At 53.1% G+C, this 24,321-nt stretch overlaps 7 protein-coding genes across 7 annotated transcripts; 4 read left to right on the top strand and 3 right to left on the bottom strand.

Moving 5' to 3' along the window:
- Window positions 1-336: 336 nt before the first annotated feature.
- BDP55DRAFT_629407 (uncharacterized protein) lies at window positions 337-1,604 on the top strand (the record flags this gene model as incomplete). The annotated part of the gene is made up of 2 exons (XM_060572018.1): window positions 337-548; window positions 629-1,604. The coding sequence occupies 2 exons, from the start codon at window positions 337-339 to the stop codon at window positions 1,602-1,604; spliced, it is 1,188 nt and encodes a 395-aa protein (XP_060432561.1).
- Window positions 1,605-2,995: 1,391 nt separating this feature from the next.
- BDP55DRAFT_629406 (ureidoglycolate hydrolase) lies at window positions 2,996-3,796 on the top strand (the record flags this gene model as incomplete). The annotated part of the gene is made up of 1 exon (XM_060572017.1): window positions 2,996-3,796. One exon carries the CDS (start codon window positions 2,996-2,998, stop codon window positions 3,794-3,796), a length of 801 nt encoding a protein of 266 aa, XP_060432560.1.
- A 390-nt stretch (window positions 3,797-4,186) lies between these two features.
- Window positions 4,187-11,245, bottom strand: BDP55DRAFT_605734 (SNF2 super family protein; the record flags this gene model as incomplete). The annotated part of the gene is made up of 5 exons (XM_060571104.1): window positions 4,187-8,889; window positions 8,938-9,613; window positions 9,836-10,781; window positions 10,860-10,981; window positions 11,034-11,245. The coding sequence occupies 5 exons, from the start codon at window positions 11,243-11,245 to the stop codon at window positions 4,546-4,548; spliced, it is 6,300 nt and encodes a 2,099-aa protein (XP_060432559.1). The 3' UTR covers window positions 4,187-4,545.
- Window positions 11,246-14,961: 3,716 nt separating this feature from the next.
- BDP55DRAFT_655461 (RNA ligase/cyclic nucleotide phosphodiesterase) lies at window positions 14,962-16,531 on the top strand. The gene is made up of 3 exons (XM_060574314.1): window positions 14,962-15,400; window positions 15,468-15,711; window positions 15,783-16,531. Exons 1-3 carry the CDS (start codon window positions 15,281-15,283, stop codon window positions 16,388-16,390), a joined length of 972 nt encoding a protein of 323 aa, XP_060432558.1. The 5' UTR covers window positions 14,962-15,280; the 3' UTR covers window positions 16,391-16,531.
- On the bottom strand, window positions 16,532-17,888 carry BDP55DRAFT_655460 (60S ribosomal protein L44). Its single transcript, XM_060574313.1, has 4 exons — window positions 17,772-17,888; window positions 17,359-17,450; window positions 17,079-17,263; window positions 16,532-17,016 (listed from the first exon to the last, which is right to left on the bottom strand). Exons 1-4 carry the CDS (start codon window positions 17,773-17,775, stop codon window positions 16,977-16,979), a joined length of 321 nt encoding a protein of 106 aa, XP_060432557.1. The 5' UTR covers window positions 17,776-17,888; the 3' UTR covers window positions 16,532-16,976.
- A 1,187-nt stretch (window positions 17,889-19,075) lies between these two features.
- Window positions 19,076-20,548, bottom strand: BDP55DRAFT_32677 (uncharacterized protein). The gene has a single exon (XM_060566817.1). The coding sequence runs from the start codon at window positions 20,180-20,182 to the stop codon at window positions 19,352-19,354; it is 831 nt and encodes a 276-aa protein (XP_060432556.1). The 5' UTR covers window positions 20,183-20,548; the 3' UTR covers window positions 19,076-19,351.
- Window positions 20,549-21,343: 795 nt separating this feature from the next.
- On the top strand, window positions 21,344-23,719 carry BDP55DRAFT_547014 (uncharacterized protein; the record flags this gene model as incomplete). Its single annotated transcript, XM_060568711.1, has 2 exons — window positions 21,344-21,756; window positions 21,811-23,719. The coding sequence occupies 2 exons, from the start codon at window positions 21,344-21,346 to the stop codon at window positions 23,717-23,719; spliced, it is 2,322 nt and encodes a 773-aa protein (XP_060432555.1).
- Window positions 23,720-24,321: the final 602 nt, after the last annotated feature.

The raw sequence follows: 24,321 nt of genomic DNA, 5'->3' as shown, positions 1-24,321 counted from the left end.
CGAGAGAACAAATGATGACCGTCGATTTCTCTTGAAATCAGTGAGACAACTTCCTAATTGAGTCTGGAGAGAAAAGCGCTGATATGGCGGAATCCTCCCACGCCACCCAACCTTGATGATAAGCACTAGAGTCCCAGGTACCCGCCTCGGCCAACTAACGCGTGGCACAGTCGGGAGACGTCAAAAAGGTCCGTCCAGGTCTATCAACGACCCGGCGAAGTTCATCCGAAGCACATCATCGACAACGTTGAATTCGTCACTGTGAAACGAACCTTTCACAAGACCTTGTGAGCAACCCACTTCTTATTTTCAATGCAGGCTTCAGCACCAATGGAAATGGCGTCGCAGAATCAGCCGGGGTCATCATCTACGGATCCGGACCCGGAGAGTTACCTTAACGACCCTCGATTCCACCAGTCCTTCACCTTGGCCCCCGGCTCCGACCGCCCGGAAAACTTCAAGGTCACGTTTTGCGACTACGGTTATCGCAATCTAAAGAGTCCGGAGCGCGAACACGTGTTGCTACTCTGCGGTCCCCTCCTGGGCAGGTAAGCCACTCATCTCACCCATCAAGCCCCTCACATCACGGCACATATCACCGCTCAAGGACTAACACTCAAAAACTCAGCCGCTACCTTCACATAGCCAAAGACGCTCTAGCAAAGAAACACAAGGTCCGCGTAATCCACGCAGACAGACCAGGCTTCGGCGGCACAACCCACGTCGACGCACAAGACCGCGTCCGCCTCTGGCTCGAAATCGTGCCCGCCCTCCTCGCGCACCTCTCTATCCGCCATGTCTCTCTCGCCGCCCACAGCGGCGGCACAATCTACGCTCTCAATACGATCCTGCACCTACGTCACCTTCTCTCTCCCACGCATCCGTACTTGGCTCTCGCTGCGCCGTGGGTCCATCAGTCCCGCTCGGGTGCCGCGCTCATGACGATCGCGGGCGGGCTGCCAGAGACCGTGCTGGGCGGCTTCCACACACTGGCCGGGTTCTCACTGAAGCATGTTGCGCCCATGTCGGATGCGGTGGGTGGCTTCTTTTCTAATATGCAAACTGTGAGCGGGTTGTTGCTGGCGTCGATGCGGACGGGCTCTGCTGCTGATCATACGCATACCCCTGCGGCGGAAGCGAATCCCATGGCAGAGTTTGAGGAGAAGATTTGGCCGCAGCTCATGCAGAAGGTATGGTCTGAGGATACGAGAGGCCTCAGCCAAGACGCCATCTTGCTGCTGAAGAGGGCGGGGCACTCGGAGTACTGGGGTTCATGGAAGGACTATGACGAGCTCGTCACCCTGCTGGCGGAGGCTGAACACAATCTCGATGCTGGCGTCGTGGAGGGCGCTTCGAAGCTCAAGATTGACGTGTTTTGGGCGGAGGAGGACCAGATGATTGGTGTTGATAAGGGGCCGAAGTGGTTCGAGGATTGCTGGAGGGCTGAGCAGCGCCGTGATGTGATTGAGTTTGATAGTCATGTTGTTCCTGGGACCGATCATGATACTATTATGGAGTTGAAGTTTGATGTGTTTGAGAGGATTCTACGCAAGGTTGGCGGGATGAGCGAGGAAGAGGATTCTATATTGCCATCTGCGGCATAGGATGAGATGGACTATATGATTAGAGTCGTTGGGTAGTTTCCAATTTCACCCTGAGAGACACCCTTGTAGTTGACATGTTTGCCGCGATACCGGAATCTTTGCCAACGCTCTTGATTAAGGTTCTTGAGCCATCACCCATTGGTTAGCGAAACCCAAGAAAGAGGCTTCCCCAAAATCTAGAACTCTGTCCCCACACATGCCTAGATTTGGGCAATACATCAGACGACATAGAGTTCGTGGCAACTAACCGAGAAGCCTTGGGGAAAAGTCCAGAACTCCCGAGCTCTCAGGGTACCACGAGGTAGCCGTTTTCGACCTCGGCAGGCGGAATATGGGAGCCGGTCCTATGGAGTCTGCGGAGAAGCCTTTTGCAGTTGCTTAAGCTATCTCAGGCTCAAAATGATTGCAGTGCTCCAAGCGCAGTCTGTAGAGCAGTTTTTCAACAGCTTCACATTAGCGAACGATCATGGAATTGGACAACGGTTATGAAGCCCCCGACACGCTCTCTCTTGACAATTATCAGGCGGATCAAACATTGATGGTCAAAAACTTGTTGGCTGCCCCGCGCGTTGAGGACCCTGTTACAGCCCAAACAAGGTATTCCGAGCTAAGCCATCACTCAAAGGTTCGGCATCTCGTGATCACGCGCTGAAGAGTACGGTGTAGATCGTATCCTTGGACATTGTGCTAGGATTAAGCCCTAAAAGATGTTGGGGTAGCGCTTGCTTCGGTAACAACTGTATGTCCTTGTTATGCTGTGTCTTCACAGGTCCCTCCAGGAGCTGCAATAAGCCAACGACGACAGTTTTTAGCAATGTTCTTTTACAATAATTTCAATGGTGACGGGAAAAAACAAGCAAACTTGAACATAAATGTTTCTGCACCGGAGAATAAGTCGTCGTAGCCCGCTTAATCACAATTACACCGGAGCGTTGAAGGACGTTGCAGTTGGGGAGTCCGAGACAGTGCGTTCCCCGCGGTCCCGCCCAGCCCAACGGGGGAAGCCCAGCAGTGTGGAGCTAGACATTGCTAAGCTTCGATGACAACTGTTAATGACCCCGCCACATTATCGCCGGCGGCCCTATCAGACTCCATCAGACCCCATGCGCCGAGGCCCGGTGAAGGACACGGGCCATATCTAAGCCGGAAGCTTCCCCCAAGCTCCCCTCCTCTCACCTCACCTCAACCCCCGAACTCACAAAGCTCATGAAAGTCGTAGCTTACTCCGACCTCAACTCAACTCAACTCAACCTGTTCCCGCCCTTCCTCCATACGCCACTCCCCAATCCATACACACAACAACTCATTAACCTCTCAGACACTTTAAAGGATTTCAACCAAGAAACAAACCCAACTCACACCGTGTGTGACATCAACACACTCGCAACACAATGCCGCCAACCACACTCACAACCCCCCTCACCCTCCAAATCCCCGCGGAACCCCTCACCCGCACCGCCTTCGCCCCCTTCGGCGATGTGATCGAGAATCCTCATCCGGAAGTCCGCCCCGCCGCCTCCCTCCCCGCCACCGTATCCGCCTCCTTCAGCGCCATCTCTGCGAACCAAGGCACAGCCATCAAATACCAAAACGTCTCCTCGCCACTGGACCTCTACCCCCAGGCGCCCTCCCGCTCCGGCCGCCCCATCGTGAGCATCTTCTCCTGCGCCGCACGGCAGCTCGAGCCCGCCGCCCCCGCGGCACAACCACCCATCTCGACCCTGCTGCCGTATACCTACGCCGGTCCCAGCAGGGGAGGACGCTTCAGAGTCAGCGTGCTGGAAAGACACCCCTTCACGACACAGACGTTTGTCCCCTTTTCCGCTTCTTCGTCGGTAGCAGGCGCAGCGTACCTCGTTATCGTAGCACCTACCCTCCCGACCCCCAGCGCGCAGACAGATTCCCTCCCGGCCCCGGCCACGGGCGGCAAAGGCCGTGGTCTGCCCGACATCAAGGGCCTCAAGGCCTTTGTGGCTTCCCCAGGACAGGCCGTAACCTACGGCGCGGGAACGTGGCACGCGCCCATGGTTGCGCTGGGACCCCAGGGCACGGCGATCGACTTTGTCGTGACGCAGTTTGCGAGCGGCGTGGGTGTGGAGGATTGTCAGGAGGTGGAGTTTGCGGGCGCGGGCGAGGAGGCGGGCATCGTGGTGCAGGTTCCCGAGAGGATGCCTGTTGTTGCGAAATTGTGAGCGAAGCGTATCGGATGGGGACTGAGAGGTGCTTGAGGGCGAGCAGGTCAACGGCTGGTGTTAAGGGCGTTCCCTGGTTTGGCGAGGCTATGAAGGCGGGTGGCAATTGGTGACGACGCGCGTGTGTACGATGTCTATCCAGCAAGGGAAAGGAAGCTAGCCTGAGTGCAAGGCGGCGCCTCTGGGTGATTGGGTAAAGGGGCGATAAAACATGCTAGAAATGCCACCAAACTGATCGTGAATTCATGTAGAAGCTGACACTTACGAGGATATGGGATCTTACAATCTTTGAATCATGTCGAGAAACTGTTCCGCCTTGGCTCTCGTGATCTCGCCGTAGGTAGGTGATTGAGAACTACGCGACGCTGTGCTGGTGATCAAATGATCTTTGGAATTTTTTCTTGAGCTACCTTGCCAATCTCGAGCCCTGCAAACAAACCAGATCCGTTCCACTTGGTCGACATCGGCCTTCCATCTTGGGCCGGTCCAAACAAACGTGATGCACTCTCACAAAGTTGAGGATCCCCCCTGAAAATAATTTCCCAGACCTCCCTCTCCAAACCTCCCGAACCAAGCAAACTCGAAAGTCGTGACCCTTGCCAAAACTCTCATAGCGTGAAAGAGACACCATCAGACTCTTGTAGTCGATACGTCCCTTCTCAAACCACCATCTTCTCCCAAATCTCCATTCCATGACTGTTATTCGATTGTACGTTGTAATCTATGTTGCCGCCCTCCTGGGTCGCTATTCACTTTTCGTACTCCTCGAATTCCACGGAGCGCAGAAGCTTCTCAACCGATGCAATCTCCAAGTACGGACGGAAGTACAGAGGAAATCTCGCGTCCTTGGTCTGATCCTCGAACGGGATGGGAATCCGTCCATGCTCACCGAAGTTGCAGATGCGGTTGCCATGTCTTTTGTTGAACAGATCAAACTCAAGAGTCGCCGGGGTAATGAAGTGATAGATAAAGACTGGCCGCTTCTGTCCGTGTCGAATGAGACGTCCCTTGGCCTGTCTCATGTACATGTCGTAGCTGTCCGAGTCTGTAAACAGAACTCCAGCAAATATGATGTGATTCGCCTCGGTCAGATTGGTGCCAGCGGACTCCGAAGACATGAGACTCTGGATCAGAACGGCCTTTCCATGATGCGCCTTGAATTCGTCGATAGTGTCCGAGTCCTGGTCGCTTCCGTCGGTCATGTAAATACCAATGTCATGTGCATGGACGCGAGACAAGTAGTCGTAGACCTCTTTCTTGATGCCTGCATACGCAGCAAAGACCAAGGCCTTCTCGTCGCCATGGACATTGTTGGTAATGACGTGATCAATGTTGTGGAGCTTCGCGCTTGGAGTTGCCGAGATATCGTTCTGCAGAGTCGCGGGCGCGGCAAACATCTCGCCGGGCATAAAAGAGCCGCGACTGAATGCCTTGCAGCTTTGAGCAGGACACTTCTGATTTCCAGCCTCAGTAAAAGTGCCAAAGCACTCCTTGCAAAGTGAGTGACCGCATGCAATAGAATGGAGACTGTCGGAATCAGAAGCAACGCGATCACAAACGTTGCAGGTGATGGGAAGCGTTCCATGCAGAACGTGGTCTAACTTCATCATAAACATACACCGCCGCCATGCCTCCATCGCGAGCTTGATACCAGCCTGAACGCTCTGCACAACCGATATGAGACTGTTTAAAGTCTCATCAATGGCCTGTCCTCGGGGCTTGATCGTCTTGCCCTTTTGTGGTCGGTGAGCTGGGATCTGGATGCCGAATTCAAAGTCGTCCTTCGTAGCTTTTCCATCGAAATGCTTCTTGAGTCGAGCTGCAATATCGCCAGTTGTCTTCAGTCCGAGGGCCAAAGCCGTTTCCTCGCTATCATCCTTGCTGTCCTGCTTTTGGCGAATGATGTTGATGAGGGCCTCTCGGGTACCGACTTTGCCATCGGCAGGGACAATCCACCGCTCCCGCAAGCTGGCCAATTCACCATCAGACAAATCGTGATTCGGGTCGAGGAGCCACCAATCGGCAGAATTGTACGTTCCAGGGCCTCCCAGCCACTCGGACCAGTTCTTGTAGTCCCAAGGGTCTTCTCGAGTAGTGGCGTAATCTTCGCGGCTTCGGTGGACGATCGCATGATTGAGAAAGTTGATGAACCCAGTATCATCGGAGTCGCCATTGGCGTTTCTCATAAAGTCGCAAATATCTTCTATATGGCCAGAGTAGGCATCTTTCTTGGTCTTGGAGCTAGCGCTTGCGTCAACCTCCTTAGAAACCATGTTCGCCAGGTACATCATCTGGTCAAAAAGGGATACCAAAATCTGAATGCAATGGCTGAGGTGAACACCAGATGCAGCAGAGGCTTCATTGCTGAGACCCTCGAGACTCAAGTCCGCGTTGGGTTCTGTCCACCCCATCTCCTCGAAACCGTTTCGGCTGAATGAAACGGACAACGAAGACAGGAGAAGTAACCCGTCAACTGCATCGGACCACATAGATTTTCCGGCAGCTTTAACCTTCGAACCGGCACCCTGAATCATCTCTTCGTCCAATATGGTGCGAAGGAAAACACCGAGACCGCAAGGCATGCTTTCAACGTCCCACTTGGCATCATGAAGGGCCCGCTGTACAAAGTTGTATACAAAGGCTTCTTGGTGGTTCATGGGAGTGAAGAAGACCAACTCATCCATCTCCACGCCCTGAACATCCGTCTTGTTCTTCCGCAGGTAGTGAAGAAGGAACTTCTCTCCTTGCTCATGGCGATCGGCCGCGAGCTGAGCGGACAAGGGCTCTGTGTAGCTGCGGAATGCTTCGGCGTCAGTCAGCTCGGATACCTTGGGCCCAGTCGTGACATTGGGGAAAAATCCCGGCATTGATGATGTTGGTCGCGCAACATGGACATTGAGCAATGCTGCAGTCTCGCAGATCTGACCAAGATTGATGGTAGGCGGTGTACCTGAGAGGACCCATTTCGAGGACGCGACAGCGTTTTGGAAGAAGGCTGCAACGGATGTGTTCTCATACGAGAACTCATCAAAGACAACGCGGTGGTAGGTGTACATTTCGAGTACCTCGCCATTCTGGAAGGCCTTCTTCACATCAATGTTGACGACCGTCTTGGGCTTTGCTACCTTGCCCTTCTTCTTCTGCACCGTTTTGGCGGTCTGCTGCGTCTTGCGATCACTAGCTCCCACAGTGTTGGCCGCGGCCATCCGGACCCAATCATTGCTGTAAGTGCGGCGGTCTTGGATCCTCGCCTCGATATGGGCATTTCCTGGGTTATTGGAGTCCTTGTGATCAAAGGCGGCATGCTTAATGGTATCAACGATTTCGTAATGCCAGTCTTGGAAGTCTCGGTTCGACCTCTTCTGACGGATTGACGGCATCTTAGCGATTGCAGCGAGCTTGTCAATGTTCTTCTCGGAAGACATCAGGGTGCTGCTGACAATGATGATGTCTGCCTTTTCCATGCTTTTCCGTGAGATATCAGTCGTTTTGGTGAGCACGAGAGTTCGGAGCTGTTTAACGAATCTCTTGGCTTCTTTGGCCCACTGCGAGACGATGTGAGGTGGCACAATGACCAAAGTTGCCTTGATGTGGATGAACGACGTGGTCCCCAACCATTGAGCACGCTCCAGAGTGGAGAACTCTGCATCCTCGGAGCTGGTCGTGTAATCAACAAGACCAAGTGTAACTACAGTCTTGCCATAGCCAATGTCGTGGGCAAGGACACCTCCTCGGGCAGAATTCTTGAGCTTTGCAACCGCAGTCAAGCGCACGCTCACAGATGGAAGAACACGCTCCTCGAATTCCCTCTCGGTGAAGGTCTCGTCCTTTTCCCGGTTCATCATCCACTGACAAGCCTCGATCTGATCTGGACGCAAACTCATTCCATTCAGGACAAAGTTAGGTGGCTGTTTGGAGCGTCCGGCACGGTAGGCTCCTGCCTGAACAGCGCGCATACTGTCCTTGAAGGGGGACAGCCCCTTCAGGCTGGGCTCGAAATAGCTGAATTCCGCACGGAAATTGCCACTTCCGCGAGCTGAGCGGACCATGGGTGACATGACGTCTTTGTGAATCGGAAAGTAACCATGCGCCCGGTGCACGAGCGAAGCTGGGTTAAGCAGGATCTTCATGCTTAGCACATCGAGTCCACCAGCTTCATTCGGCTCCAGTCGGGCCTGGATCTCGAGAGGAGCTGGCCGTCGCAGCATAGCCTGCTCCGTTTGAGTCGCCAGTGCCTCGTTCTCGATTCGTACGACACTGCCATCCGCATCCCAGTGGTGAAGAGCCTTCGGAGCATTCGGTGAGCATCTCTGGCACGCATCACTGGAATTCAGCTTGATGTTATCGACTATAAGACGATCGGCACACGCTGATGCCGACAATTTGTTGATGGCCGATGACGTCAATGCCAACGCATCCTTGATCTCATGCTGGGCAATCGTGAACCAAACATCGGGCGAAGCTTCCGTGCTGTTCGTACCGAAAGGGGGCGTCAGCTGAGTCAGGAGCGACTTGACTGGAAAGTGCATGTCGGTTTTGTCCAATTTGATAACAATGGACGGGATTGAAGATTGACAGTCGACGTTTCTGATATGGTTCTGCTGCAGGTCGTTGAGGCCAACATAGAGGGCTGGATCACGCTCGTGGACGGTGATACCCAGGGCGGACGGCAAAGACGTGTACACTCCAGGCAGCGTGGCCGTAACTGCCAAGCCAAAATGCTGTTCCTCGTACATATAGTGCTTGAAGCCTTGGGGGAAAACGCAGATGATATCTCGAACTTGATCTGGCTCAAGTTTTCTAGGGTCCTTCGTCAAAACCCATCGGTCGGTCTCGGCAGCTCCATTGCAGTTGGTATGGATCATCATGTATACCGGGCCGAAAGAGTCGTTCTTGGTCAAAAGAAGCCCCAATGGGGTTGCGCACTTGTCAGTGAAGCGGTAATCTCCATTGATAACATTGGCGACGTCGTTCACTAGATGGGGTGCAACGCCGCTGAGGTCGACAAGCTGCTGATTGAAGCCATCGATTCTTGGGTCGTGAGCGCGTTCTTGAACCAGATCCACGTTGATTTGGTGTTGGACAAACAGCTTCTAGCTGTCCGCCGTAGGTATAATCTCGGCGTAAAGGTCCGTGATTACTGCCTTCAAGAGGGGCTGGCGAAGGTCGTAACCTAGAATAGCCAATCGAGCTGCTGCTTCGTTGGCTGAAATGTCGTTCTGAGTCGATGGATGCCCGAGTTCGACATAAACGGGTCTCAGGCGCATGTTCCAGGTAATGTCCTTGTTGGTAACGACAATGATGACGATGGACTTTTCGGATTCGTAAGTCACAGTCAGGTCGTCTCTGAACTTAAGGTCGGTCTGGTAGTAGTGAACTCCGCCTGCACAGGTCTGGATTCCGATGTGCAGAGCCTCGAGGTGGTTGCCAAAGGTCTGCTTATCAAGATCGCTGAGAATGTCGACACCTTGAGCGGCATCAATACCTGCCCAATCGATGTAGAGATGTGCTGGAAAGGCAGCGATCGCAAGCTCATGAGCGGTACTCCTGTCGATGGACATCTTGTCGTTGATGGGGTTAGCTTTATTGAAGTCGTGATCAGGGTTGCCCGCGCAGCTTTCGCAGCGCGTCTCATTGCAGTCCTTGCATCGCAAATAGACACCGGTGTTTTTATGCTTGCGGAAGGCATCGCAGCGACATTTTCGGCATCCATTGAGGCAGAGAGTGCAGAAAAACTCGACTGACTTATTGCCATCCCAGCCGTGGGAGACGATCTTCTGCCAAGCCATGGTCTCGCCGAGGGCGGTACGCGATGTACTGGAAGGAGTTGACAAGGCGAAAAGGGAGCGGTCGACTTCTTTGCCCTTTCTGGAGGAATATTTGGGGTTGGTTCGTTCAAGAAAAGGATTGTCGATGGCAAGAAAAAGATCCGAGAAATTGGAAGGCCCGGCCTCGTCAGACGAGGTGGAATGCACGCTGTTGGGCAAGAGCAGGGTGGGGTCGGGTTTGGCGAGGCCCTGCCAGTGCTGGTTGCCCGACTTCCTCTTGGACTTGAACTCGGCAACGATGGCACAGAGAATAGCTGCACCGGCCACGGTGGTCGTCATCGCGTTTCCGGCAAGGTCCTTGAGCTGATTCTCTCCCTCGACAGAAAGCGAGATGCGGTCAATGGGAATGCCCTGCACGGCGAGGCACTCGAGTCCCAACAGAGGTCGGCCATCATAAGAGAGGAAGAGATCCGCTGAAGGAAGGACACACGGAATGACACCTAGCCTTCCACTTTGTCGATCAACGTTCTGTCCGACGTCGAGGATGAACATTTTGTGGGTGAAATCGTAACCCCTTTTTTGCGCTCTCAGGTATTCAATGTCCAGTAGATCTTGCATGCGCCAAGTATACACTGAGATGACGCCCTGCCAGGTGTCCTCGCGGGGCTGAACATTGCCTCTGTCATCCATCCGAGTATACGGGTTCGACGCGCCGAGCTTCTCCTTTCGACGTGCGGCCCTGTGATCGGCTGCACAATGAACAGCCTCGACATCCCTCTTCGGCTTTGAGAGCAGCGCCCGCTCCAATTGGAATCGGGCCTGAAGAACGCGCGGGTCGGACGGGGGAAGTAAGAACTTTTGGAGGTCGGGCGGGTTCTTGAACCACTGCGTAATATCCATGAGCTTGGCCCAGGTATTAACGATCCCTTTGGCCTTGTTTCCGTAGTGGCGAGCATCCACTCCGATTAGATATTTTCTCTGCCTCGTTTGAGGGACCAAGAAATTCTTGGAGTCGACTTGGACGTACGCCGCCACGTATCCGATGCTTGGCAGCCAGAAGTCCTTGAATTGGTCCCAAGGGGCTCTTGTGACGTTTTCCAGAATGACAATCTTGGGCCGATGGGCGTGGGTATACATGAGAATGGACAGAAAAGTCTTGGTTGACTCTCCCTTCTCATCCTTGATGCTTTCGAAGATTTTCTCAAGACCATCAACGACTTCACCGGCCGTTAGGTCATCTTGTTGGATGGCTGAGACACCCTGGGTCTTGAATTGCTCAAAAAGCTTGTGGAGACCAGATTCCTTCTTCTTGTCGTTCTTGGCATAGTTCAGACTCGAAAAGTCGACGCAAGAGCTTCCAGCAATGAGGATATCGATTCCCAAGGGGATGTCGGCCATGGCTCCGGAAGCCGTCATGCTACATCATCGTCAGTGCATGAGATGACGCTAGCGAGAGGTGAATAACTTACGCCTGAGTAGCTCCGGGCATGCCAACGTCGACGACATTGCGAAAGATTGGGCCTGAAGGAGCTGCGTTGCGACCAATGAAGGCTTGCTTGAACGGGTCGATCTCAACGCTGAAGACATGGTCGTACTGAAGGAGTCCCGGATAGCCGCAGGCGGTGGCCGCTTCAGCGAACTCACGCAAAGCCAGTATAGGACCGTCCGTGCCGGAGCACATGGTCGCAATCCTGAATGACACGCCGCCGGCATCGAGAACCTTCTTGAGGCCGAGCTTCAGTGCCTTGTCGAAGATGATTGGAAAGGCGTCGCGTGGGCGGTTCACAGATCGCTCATCCATGACCATAACATGCTCTGCGTCATCCATGACGGACTGAGGAACTGACTGTGTTCCGGGTCTTGGATTTCCTAAGGCGGACTGGGATCCAGAAGCTAAGGGAGCCGTAAAAGCCGGGTGAGGCACAGAAGCAGAGTGAGACGTAAAATCCGAGTGGGACGCCGAAGCTGGAAACGGTGTTAAAGCTGAGGGAGGGTCGGGATTCACGTGAGAGTGATGGTTCGTGCCGAGTGAATACGCCGGCTGCTGGGGCGTGAAATCCGAGGGATATTCAGCAAAGTTCGAGTGCAAACTGTGCATGTTTGGATCCACCATTGATGGCTGTTGCTGGGTTTCGGAGTATATCTGATCGTCATGATGACCATGGGTGCTGGGTCCAGCCAGGACATAGCCTGAGCTGAAGCCGTGACCATGCAACGAGGCTTGGCTTTGCTGAGCTATAGGATCGTCATGATATCCGCTATTCTGACCAAAAGCTTGCTGAGGTGCAATCGGTTGTACCTTCAATTGCTGGTTCCAGTAGCCTCCAATCCCGTCGGGTGTGCCGTATGTCGCCATGAGAACACCATCGCCATTGAAACGTGTCTCCAAAAGGTCCCAGTGCAAGCCTTCATTGTCGGTAAACATACTGATCGTACCCTCATAACCAGGGGCAGTTTCCACGAAGAAAGGAGAAGCAGCGTAGGTATTCATGCTTTCAAAGTCAGAAACATTGCCGAAGTTGTTGGTCTGTCCGTTGTCTGGGAGAGTCGTCGGGTCAACCCCCTGGCCAAAAGGGGCGTTTCCGTCGATGGGTGGCATGCCCGCGAAACTCGTGTGGAATTCAATATCCTGCTCGGAACCAGGAAAGCCAATCGGGCCAAGATTAGCAGCCCCAGCGGAAAAGTTATCGAAGAATGAGTAGTCATCTTGACCGTTGCTAGACTGGAGCTCTTTGTCAACCTGGTGATCGCCACCAAACCCGGACTCGTCGACGACGGGAGATCTCACGACAGGGGGCGGCTCCGGAATTGGAGCCCCGCCGGATGGATCCATTATCCCTCGTTGCTGTGAAGTACTGAGCAACGGAGTATTTTTGATGGAAAATGGGGGTCTCGAAGCGAGAGAGTAATGGGCAGAGCTGGTGGGTGGGATGAATATTGGGCAAGTGAAGATTGTGCCAACGACGGGACACAGCCAAGATACCCCCAAAACCAACAGATCTTGGTGATTCTTGAGTGCTTCTGATGATGTTGATGATGGACAAAAGTAAGAAGAGCTTGGTCTCCCTTGGTGTGTGGAAGAAGCTGATAAAGTGATGGAGCTCAGTGAGTATGGTGAGGGTGAAGAGAAGCGAGAAGAAGAGAGATAAGTGGAAAGTGGGAAAGTTTTGGGGGGTTTTCCAGGCTCAAGGTGAATGGAAGAATCTTTATGGGAGACCCCACGAAAAGTCATGTGCTCTCGCCTTTAGAGCAGAGAAGAGAACTAGACTCAAGAAGGCGGGTGCCCTCGACCTTTGAAGCTATTCGAGGCGAGAGCTATCCCTCGAGAACATCTTGATAAGGCGGGTGCCCCTGAGGAGGGAGACGGGAACATCAGGTCAGAGGCTCCGCAAAAAGTCACTGAGGGCTGACCCCTCTTCGTGATGATGGGAACTTACTTGACAAGGTGAGTGCTCCTATTCTTGGTGGCTCTTCATGGCGAGAGCTATCACTTGATGGTTCCCTGATGAAGCCATGGCCTTTGATGGGGAGCTCCTTGTCATCTGTCCATTATCTCCTAGAGACATGGTGTAGCTTTGAGTCGGTTCTGCCTCAAAGAAGGGGAGCCTTTGTGCTCAAGGGTGTGGGCAGTGCATCATCTGTGTATATCTTGTTGAGGGTATCATCAGAGAGGATGCGGCGAGAGATCTGACACCAAGAACAATGTGAACTAGATGTCAACTCCAGATAAGCCCTGGTTGACTTTGGTATGATTTCCTTGCTCAGCAAAGACACTTTCAAATGTTTGCAATTTAGGCGAGTGCCTCTGAAAGAAAAGGAGTCTAGCGCCTTCCAGGCAGTTCCCTCTCGACAATCTTTGCCCCGTCACAGATCTGTTGTGGTCTGTCAAGGCGAGAGCTACACGCAGAAGCTTTTGTTTGACAACATGAGAGCTTTCAATGGCAGAAGAAGAGGCAATTCAAGAGGGAATTCTCAACTTGAATGGAGACTCTCATTGTTGAAGGTGTGGCCAGCGCAGTCATGTTTGTTCGACGAGAACTAGAACTGGCCGAGTGTCAAAAACACTCAAGACTTATTGGCTCTAGTACCTCAGTCAGTGTACACATGGATGGGAACACTCAACATCTCAAGGAAAACCATTGGCCGTCGTCTAAGCATGACTGTGGGAGATGAGGCCTAGTTATCTCGAGGCTCGCTGGCATTGGTATCTAAGAAATTTCAGTACATACTGGAGTATACCGTCGTAAGTGACCACAAACTTGGACATAGTTCTTCCGAAAAAGTAGGTCCTATCTTGCAAATGTTCCCGGTGTTCTACCCGAGAGGGCGAATCAGTCCAACTTTTCAAGCTCACCAAGTGATGGATAAAAGAGAGGGACGGAGGATCTGTTAACAGTTGAGGTCTGGTCTACCCATCCCATCAGGCGTTGCCAGCGATGGGTGACTGACGAAGGCGATCAATCCTTCATACGAGACCAATGATATGAGATATCTAGAGGCATAGAGCCACGACATAACGTACACGGAGACAAGCTGAAGGGAACTAGCCCGCTAGCTCAAACGAAAGAAGCCCTCGTGTGTCATGTCCAACTTTGGCACAGCGTATCATCATAGTCATACTTATAGTTATGTGGTAGGTGCTATAAGGGGATTGAGTTGTTCTCCGATAGATGGAAGCCAGAAGTAGCTTGACACACGGTGATGGTAATTTACAGAATTATTCATCCAAGACAATATCATATCTGCTTAACATATGGCGCTTGATGTGCCGTGGGAGTAGTCTTGCATGGCAGGATGGACATAATGAAGATCACCCTAGAGCAAAGGTTAAAAAAAAAGAGGCAAAGGAGGATGAGAGTGACGATATTTTGGCAATAAACTGAAATCGACCCGCATGACCGTACTCCAGGCACGCTTAGACCTCGGTCAAGAGCTCTATTCTCTCGATTACTCACAGTTGAAATGGGAAGAGAAACGAAGAACTTAAGAGAAGTGTATGCGTACGTACCTGAAGTCCGGTCATCCAATTCTTCAAAGGTCCGATCCCATCCTCTCAGACTACTTACTGCATGTTGAAAAACGTCCGAAACGCCATGAGAGCTGCGGCCTGCAATGTTTTGCAGCAGAGATCGAGCACTTGCCCCGGTCTGGATCGTTGTACTTAAGATAAATGTGCGATGACTACTTATTCATATGAAAGGCATGGCATGCTGCGCAGTGAATTCGTCCGCAATTCAGAGACCTGAAGTCGAAACAAGATAAGCCCCATGGGCAACGACATACCTGATTGGCCATGGCATCGCAAGAGGATTCTATGTCATGTGACCCCACACCAAGCACACCTGAATTAGTCATCACAAGCCGCCTCCGCCGGTGGCCGACGGCATCCATGGTCCATCTACCCTTCCGTAATTGGTTCGCGACCCAGGTGCAGCTGAAGGGCGTATTGATTAGCGGTGACGAGGACCTCAGTCTTCAGCTATTCAGGTTCGTCAACGGCTTTAGTCCTCATTCGACTTGCCGGGGCTCTACACGAGGTCCAGCCTTGGCACTTTACCCATTTCGCTCGCGTCCACTTTCCGTCCTCACTCCGCCTCTCGTCTAAGCCTCGTTCTTCAGACTTCCTATAATCTTGTGTCTTTGTTCACTTTCATTAGAGTTGAGTATCCAAGTGACAGTACGCTCGCAACCAATTTCAACGCCCATAACCTTCAAAATGGGTTCTGAACTCGTCTCAACCGATGCCAAGAACAAGTTGGAGGACTTGTCTGGCATCACGATCCTGCCTGGTCAAAATCCATATGAGGCCTTTATCAAAGCTTGCAATGATAACCCAGTAAAGTTCAACCTCCATGCAAGCCTTCAGTAAAAGTATTCGATTCTGATGAGATTCAAATTTGTAGACAGAGATCCAGGCTCTCTACCAAGCTCACAGAACAAAGAGAAATGAGCAACAGAAGCAAAAGTTCATTGCTTCTGACTATAAGGAGCTCATTATTGACCCTTTCCTCCTGAGACTGGAAAACCCGGAAATGGAGCCGGGCTTCCAGGACCCTCGTAATTGCTTGGTCTTTTGGGCGCGACCACCGGATCACATTGTACAACTTTCGGCTCATTTGCAGTCTTTGCTCAAGAAGGCCGCACCGAGTGAGACCACCTTAACAGTGCATTGATGAGAGATATCAGAGACTCCTTGACTAACACGGTCACTCTCCAAGGTATCTGGCTTATGCCCCGTCACCGAATGCACCTTACAACTCTAGAGGTAACGCACTCCAAGACGCCCGAAGAGATCATCACTCTCACGGATAACATGCGCACCGCGATTCCCTACATCACGGACTACACCTACTCCCACAGGTCCCGTCTTGTAAGGCCCATGATCTCCTATGACCTCTCCGCCTTCGCCGTCTCCTTCCTCCCGGCCTCTGGCGAGCCGCCCCTGAGTCCGCCCCCAGCGCCGACCGCCCAGCAACAGGCCGTCGTGCAAGGGGACGAATACACGTACCACCACCTCCGCCGCGACATCTTCACCCTCGCGCAGTCGACTGGCGTGCAGATCGAGTCGCGGTATCAGGTGCCGAGCGCGCACATCACGCTAGGCCGGTACCTTACGGAGAAGGACCACGACACACCCGAGGCGAGGAAGAAGTGGGTTGAGGCCATTGATGAGATCAACGCGTGGCTCGAGAAGGAGGTCTGGGATCGTCCGGATGCCGATTGGATTGGGGAGTGGGTTGTTGGGCAGGAAAGGGGCTTGGATGCCCGTAATGGGCAGCTGTGGTACGGAGGCGGGAGGACGATCAAGCTGGGGGAGGGCTTCTGAGACGGAAACCTGGCTGGGCGGCTCGGCGCCTGGGCGTGTTGCAGAAACGAACTCAAGATCTAGATGCGGGATAGACGGCATGATAGAGATGACGCGGCAAATCTGATTCACACGGGCAGATAGATGTGATGGGATTTGAACATGATAACGTTATTTCGTGACTCAGTTATGTGATTGACCGGTTGAGCCTCATAGAAGGCATCTATCTTCTAGCGACCACAGATTCGGGAGCCTGGGCATGTCTCAACAGGGACAAGTTCATCCCACCTCGAGTGTGATCACCACCCTCAGGACAAACCGTTTGTCGAGTTCCCACGCACCCCGCTATTTCTCTTGTCACTTTTATTTGCCTCGGTTGTGTGGTCTTCTCAAAGCGCGCGACAGCAGGTGAGGGGTGAGGAGGGGAGGGAAGCTTGATGAATTGCTTTTGGTATCCGTTCGCAAGCAAGGGCTTTTATTTGTTCCCTATGTAGAGTTCCTCAAATGAGAACTGGTAACCCTCTTCGCCGCCATTGTTCCAGCCTGATGATGATCCGTGTGCCGTGAAAGGAGCCATAAAAGTCGGTCGACCGAAAACACAATGCGTTTAGAAAACGAGGGCAGCACCCTTGGTCTTCTTGTCACCACTATGAGGGTTGTCAGTATACGTTTCGAGGTCAAGTCAAATTGACAGAGGATGATTTCATACCCCAACTCGAAGTGCTTGCAGCGCTTCAGGGCGAGCTGGAGCTTGGTCTTGCACTTGATGCACTCCAACCGCAGGACAACCTTCTTGGTGGTCTTAGCCTTCTTGTGGAAGACAGGCTTGGTCTGACCACCATAACCGGACTGCTTTCGGTCGTAACGTCTCTTTCCCTGCGCGAACAGCGAGGCCTACATCAAACAACCATTTAGTGAACCGTCCGGATCGTATATCGGGATTGCGTCGCTAGGAATCGGTCGTCGCGCGCGGGCATCGTGGAACATACCTTGCCGGCCTTGTACTGGGTGACCTTGTGCTGGGTGTGCTTGCGGCACTCCTTGCCCTTGCAGTAGGTCATACGCGTCTTGGGAATGTTCACTGCATCCAAAGTCAGCCTCTAGTATCCTTCGTCATGACTGATTCCATCTGCCAAAGTAAGGTGCAATCGCCGCAGCCGGATCGATCCCCGTAGAGCCTGATTATTCTTCGCCGAGCGCTGCCGTGGTGCCGGGTGTCGTTTTACATTCGTATCGATATTCGTCAAATTATGTCCCCCGTTCCCAAGTCTTTTTTGTCGATCGCGAATCGGCGGCAGCGCAGCGGTCGGCGAGGTCGGCAATCCTTCTCCCTCTCAAATCGATTCCGGCTGCTGGTAATAACACCCAAATAGCAGAGCAATTCATTCCAATAAGGACTTACCCATCTTGGCGGCTGTTTGTCGATTTCGCTTGCCGGAGTGTCGTGACGATGAATTTGTCGGGGCCGGCGGGGGGAAGTGAAATTCAGTCGTTTTGCTGAAAATGTCGCTTGTGTGCGGGTAGGGCAGGTGCACGCTAAGCAATTTCCGCTTGTACGACAGGTGTGGCTGAGGCGATGTTCAGCCTCAATTCCAGGGGAGCGGGCTGTCGCACGTGACTTAGGTCGGGTCATGAGGCTGAGGCTGGCCGCGGCTGGGTCCAGCTGATCCGTCTGGCAGCGATTGGTCCATACTCCTCAATATTATCTATCACCCCAGGCCATTCATTGACGGACAGAAGGCCTGCAGCTGCAAATCAAAGTCACCAAATCTTCGATTGAGCTGGCCAGAACATCAACAAGCCTTTCGTACCTGCTGAGAGCCTACGTAGTAAGCCTATTTACTTTACGAGGACGCGCCTGGCCGATGACTAAGAAATTTCTACTTCGTTTCCCGTTTGGAGCTCCCTGGCTATTGGCGCTTGACACTTCCATCTTCGCTCCTCGCGTTTCCCCATAACCTTGTGGTGAAAAGTCGACGAACCGTCCAAACACCGAAACACACGCCGTTCAGATCTAGGGCGAGCGTCGTGATCTTGGTCAACCCATCGCGCATCAGGATAGTGTTTCCATGATAGACACGCAATCCTCTGTTTCGATCTCGCCCTATCTGGCAAGTCCCAACTCACTTTGCGACTCTGACGAGTCATGGCCAGCGAGGACAGACAATCAGACTCTCAACAGACTCTCGAAGACCAGCGCCGGGACCTGGCCTATGCCCCCCTCCCTTTTCGACTCGACAACCCTCCCGTCTTCTTCCACCTCCAACCTGAACTTCCTCACAACTCTCGCCCGTCCGCCCTCCCGAGGCTTTCTAACAATTTCAGCTGACAGACGATGTCATCGCACCATCGCAGATATTCCCCCGCTGTCACTGGCACCCGCGGCCGGAACTGACGTCACTAGTAGCCCAGCCATTATTTTCCATTGATCCCAGCTTGGACCTTGTAAGGCGCTCTATTCGAAGCTCAAGGGGAGCCAGTTTCGGAAAAACTTTACCATCAATCAGTGACGCGATGCCTCTATCACGGCTCCCACAGGCCTAGGTGACACTTGCCCAGCATGATGCATAGTGACCACTATCCGTGAAGCTCGGGAATTATTATCGTGGTATAATCCAAACCAACCTGGGATGCCTATTCGGGCTTCCTGGTCCACGCGAAAAAAGGTTAGTTTATTTGCTTCACGACGAACACTTCACCTGGGGAGAGCTCGGTCGAAACCCATGATGGCGTCCCGTCGATGACGGCGGGCCCCTAGTCTCGACGACTAGCCCGATTAGGATGCTAGAAGCCCGTCCGTCACCCGTCACGGTCTCCAAGTCTAATGAACATTAATCAATTTGACGGGAGGCAGGGCGGCAGATTAACGGCTTCGGCACACTACGGCCAACCTGCTGCCCTTGTGTACTTCTAAATCTGTGTCGAATGTTCACGCCGTGGCTCTCATGCCATTACTTGGGGCAAATATGATGGCTCAGATTGTTATTGATCATCAATCAGCCTCTGCAGGGGCGATTCTTTGTCAGTGCTTTCAATACTCGCCAGCGAGGAACGCATAGACCTCGAGATGGCAATGCTACTCTTGCAAATAGAAGCACAGGGTCCAGCGGAAGCCAAGACAGCTGAACAGCCGGATTGCATACGGATGAAACTTCTACGGCAATTTGAAAGAGAGCCTTTTGGTGTTCTCCCCGTACAGTTCAGGATCAGATTGCATGCCAACAGGTCACGCATTCCCACCACCTTACTACGACACTGACCGGACGAAATAAGATCGAATTGAAGCGAGTCCCGACTGAAAGGGCGTCCGCCTTGCCTGAGCCCGAAGCTAATTGTGCCGGAGCAGAGACTTTGAGTGGGCGAGACTACGTTCGGCTCGCCGTCAGATGGCCTTCCGGTGGCGTCCATTACGACGACGACGTACCAGAGAACGAAGATGGGATTCTTAGCATTTAGACCATACGAGACCACACGGATACAATTACGGACCATGGCCTTCCTGATTCGGTCTGCCAGAAATACAACGCCAACAAAACAAGAGCCGCAACAGGAACTGGACGATTTGAAGGATTGTGGCGCCCCAAAACAGCCCACTCCCTCCGCGGACGGCAGAATTGCAGTGCTGCAGAGCAGATGGAATGGAACGAACAGGGCTGGAGCGACGAACCACGCCGTCCCAGCGCCGGTTTTCCGCGCCCCCAGAAGCATCCCAGGGCCGCCCTTTTCTTCGAGTTTCTCCCCCATCCGCTTGCCCTCCATCTTTAACTTGACAAATCGCACCACCAAATTCGCAACGTGGGTTGAGCTTGGCATGAAACGTCGCCCAACGCCGCAACGTCGACGGTTTCAGATGCAGCAGCTCCCGTGCGCTTAAACCACGTTCCTTGCATGCCCACACCTTAATCGACGCCCCGATTCACGTCCCGGTTGCTTTCTTTAGCAACAAGCTACAGCCGCCCTCCCTGTTCTTGGGTGCCGTGTCGCGAGCAGAGTGAGAGAGGAACCAACTGTAGTTCTTGGTCCTATACCAGACGGATCTACGCATAAGCCAGGTTGCCAGTGCCCCACAAGGGACGCGCAACCCCTTCTCACGTTCTCGAGTCTCTCTTCCTCTTTCCCCTACCAACGAGGCGCTGATCCCATACGCTCTGATACAGCTCCGCGAAGGCTGTCTTGCCTGTGCTGCAGATTCGTCCGTCCAGCTGGCGTCCCGGCTGTGGCGGGTATCCGAAGGATCATCACCAAGGTCCTTATTTTTCGGATATCGGAACGTGACGGATCTGGAATACCACCAAGGCCTCGTATGGTCTCAGTAAGACCGGTATGGGCGATGAGGTTGGGTCCAACTCCTGAATACGGGACCTGCCAAGCTCATTCAATCCAAACGATACGATGATGGGCTTGGAAGCTGGGGAAGGGATGGAAGAAGCACTTCGTCCGCAACAACTTGAGGCTCATTGGCCCCTTGTCCCCGGCTTGGCGGCTCAAGGCAAATCCTTGCTCGCTCCCCGCGACGTTGGGAGCTGAGACAGTCTGGCGTGGGAATGGTGGACAGTCAAGTCAGAGCCAAAGAGGCAAGGAGGCTCGGCAGTCCCCGAACCCTGGACATCCCAACTCAGGCCGACTGCTTGCCTCTCTCTCCGCAGATCAGCCCGGTCAACCACCCCCCGGCTGCCGACTGGTCGGTCCCATCTGCTCGCTCTGTTGCATGATATGTGAGTTTTTGTGTCTTCTATACGTCCAACACTCTGTGCAGGGAGCTGGCTTGTTTGAAAAGTAAGGTCTGAGCCGGTGTCTGGACATGGAAGCAAAAACGTCACTTGCACAATTGTGTTCCCTTCTTTATAGTATTAACCTTCGCTGTTCCCCCTCCCTCGCGCTCCCTCTTGCATTCGATCTTTTTGCTAGGCCAAGATTCCATCACCAGATGTTTTTGTGATACCCAGATACCCAACTACTCACTCCGCGGCAATCATGGAGCGAGCACACTCTCTACTCACCAGCACGACACGATCCATCAGCAGTAGCCGGTCCAGCACCCGTTCGTCCCGCTCAAATTCATTATTTCAGTCAACCCCAGGACAGGAGAAGGGGGAGTTCTTTCTCCCCGCACCAGTCACTACGATCCCACAACCGAAACTCCGGGTGCGCGCGATACTAGGCCATTGCCTGTATCGCAGGGTTGTGATATGGACGGTAACAATTTCCATGCTGATCGCGCTCGCGTATCTGAATACGCCACTATACACCCGAGATGGAAAGATTCTAGGAGATGATTACAGAATAGGTGGAATGGGCGGTGATCCCAAGAAGCAAGGAAGGCCGGCGCCGATAGAGGAAGATCTCATCATCGACAGTGACATGCCGCCATGGCTCAAATTCAAGCAGTGAGTGCAATGTCGTCGTATAAGAGCTCTGAAAAGCTTACTAACACTGCAAAGTCTCAATGGCTATTTCAACGGTCTGAAGTCGATCGTTCCCATCGCCAACCACACACCTGAATATCCCAACAACTCTTTCCCGGCACCCGTTACAACCGTGCCGATTTATCATGATACCCCTCCTACTCCTACCCCTTACGCCGCTCACCCCGATTACGCATCCACTGAGTACCAGAGAGACTATCACCCCGTCAAGGAATGCTTCGTCGATGAGGAAGACAAGATTGCCGTCCCCGATATCTACGCTTTTGACGGTGTTCCCCAAAATCAACCTGACCCGGCCATTGGCTCCCACACGGTGCTCGGCCTTCGCAATGATGTTTGCTTCGATCGATTCGGCCGCTATGGCCCCTACGGACTCGGCTACGACATCCGCGAGGGAGGAACTTCTCAGGGCCAAGACACAGAGCAAGAGGGAGCTGACGTGGTGTGGACCAAGACTGGGAAGATCGATTACAGCCGTGTTGATTGGGGCGTCGCGCAAGATCGATGTGTTGAACGCAACAGCGCCCGCTTCAACAACGGTACCAAGCATAGCACGTACGACTCGATTTACAGCGAGCCCGAAACCAACGAGACTGGGGCGAAGCAGATTGACCGCATTGCCGTCGTGGTCCGCACCTATGTTGGATTCGAGTGGACACAGCTCGCCATCGTCAACTTCCGCGCCATGATTTCCGAGCTCTCTCTGAAGTCCGGTGGCGAGTACAGCGTTCACTTCCTTCTCCATGTGAAGGATAATGAGGCTGCTATTTGGTCGGATCCCTCAGTGGTGCAGAGCATCCTTGATGCCAATGTTCCCACCGAATTCCACTCGCTTTGCACTCTTTGGTCGGAAGCCGAGATGAAGCTTTACTACCCGGGCCATTTTGCCGACGCTATCGAGAACCCATCGAACGGAGACATTCACGGAGTATACCGCAGCGCCCAGATGCCCCTCCAGGTCTTTGCTCTCCAACATCCGGAATACGCCCACTTCTGGAACTGGGAGATGGATATGCGCTACATTGGCTCTTACTACGAACTCCTCGACCGCCTCGGGTCTTGGGCCAAGCAACAGACCCGCACTCTTCTCTGGGAGCGGTCATCCAAGTACTACATTCCCGCTGAGCATGGTTCATGGAACGAATTCGCCAGTGTCGTTGAGAGAGAGCTCAACGCCTCCGGTCGCCGCGCTATCCTGGGACCCCAGATCTTCCCTGGCCGTATGTCGCTGAAGAGTGAAGAGGCTGGCGCCTCCATTCTTCCTGCTTCATGTGCCCGTGGTGGCAACCCTGACGAGTGTGGTGTCGGTGAGGAAGCCGACCTCATCACCTTGAATCCCCTCTTCGACGCCGACGAATCCGGCTGGGTTTTCGCAAAGGATGTCACTGGCTACGAAATGGTCTTTGCTCCGCCACCACGCCGATGCTCCATCGTCACAGCCTCACGACTATCTCGCCGGCTCTTGGCCGCCATGCATGAAGAGATGTGGCGACTGCACCACAGCATGTTCTCGGAGATGTTCCCCGCCAGCATGGCTCTCCACCACGGCTTCAAGGCGGCTTACGCACCTCACCCGGTCTTCCTGGACAGAGCATGGTACCCCTTCAACACTATTGAAAAGGCCTTCAACGGCGGTCGCGACGGCACTACCGGAGGTCACGGCAGCCCTTTTGACCTCAAGAACGAGCACAACCACAAGGGTACCAGCTGGTACTACAACTCAGAATTCGCCGGTCTCCTCTGGCGCCGATGGCTTGGCTACGCCCAGATGGACGGCCGCGGCGGCAACGGCGGCCGTGCCGGCGAGGGCACATTACGCGGAGGCCAAGACGAGGAGTCCCACAAGGACAGCTCTGGACGTTTGTGCATGCGCAGCATGCTGCTGCACCCGATCAAGTGGGAGAACCCGATTGAGAGGAATTAAAGCGCGCGTTGTTATTTGTTTTTTTTTTCTTATCAGGCATTGAACTGTCGATGAAAGTTTTCCCGTCATCGAGATGACAAGCGGAAAAGCGTATTGCAATTCCCAAGGTTTTTCTGGCCCTGGCTTGCAAAAGTTTGTTTCTTCATGTTACACCCACCCCTTTTCTGCATTTACAAACGACCTGGCTACATAGAGTGTACATATCGAGAAGACTACGACGACACAGTACGGATTGGGAGGTTATACCAGCCGGGGGATTTTACGGTTCACACAATCCACAAAGCATTTGGTTCTTCTTGCAAGATGAGAAATAGGATCGTTTTTATTCGGTGGACAAAAAACACACTACGCAAAAAGAGCGCTGGCAAGTTTCGTGGAACGAACAAAATCCTTCCTGTATATAGAGCGCAAAATCGTCGCTCTTTTTTTTTTCCAAACATTTTCAAAGCACTGTTTCCAAAGAGAAACTCAAACATTCACATACTCAACTCTTGAGGATGGCGAGATTATTGCGACGGCGTTTGGGGTAAATTGAACGAGCTTGGAGCCAAAGATTTTAGGTTTTGGTGTTTGACGGGGAGTTAGCGAATGTGTCAGTCAGA

This window comes from Colletotrichum godetiae (genome assembly GCF_030913485.1).
Source record: "Colletotrichum godetiae strain CBS 193.32 chromosome Unknown BDP55scaffold_10, whole genome shotgun sequence".
Classification (NCBI taxonomy): domain Eukaryota; kingdom Fungi; phylum Ascomycota; class Sordariomycetes; order Glomerellales; family Glomerellaceae; genus Colletotrichum; species Colletotrichum godetiae.
This window is presented reverse-complemented; position numbering and strand designations above follow the sequence as displayed.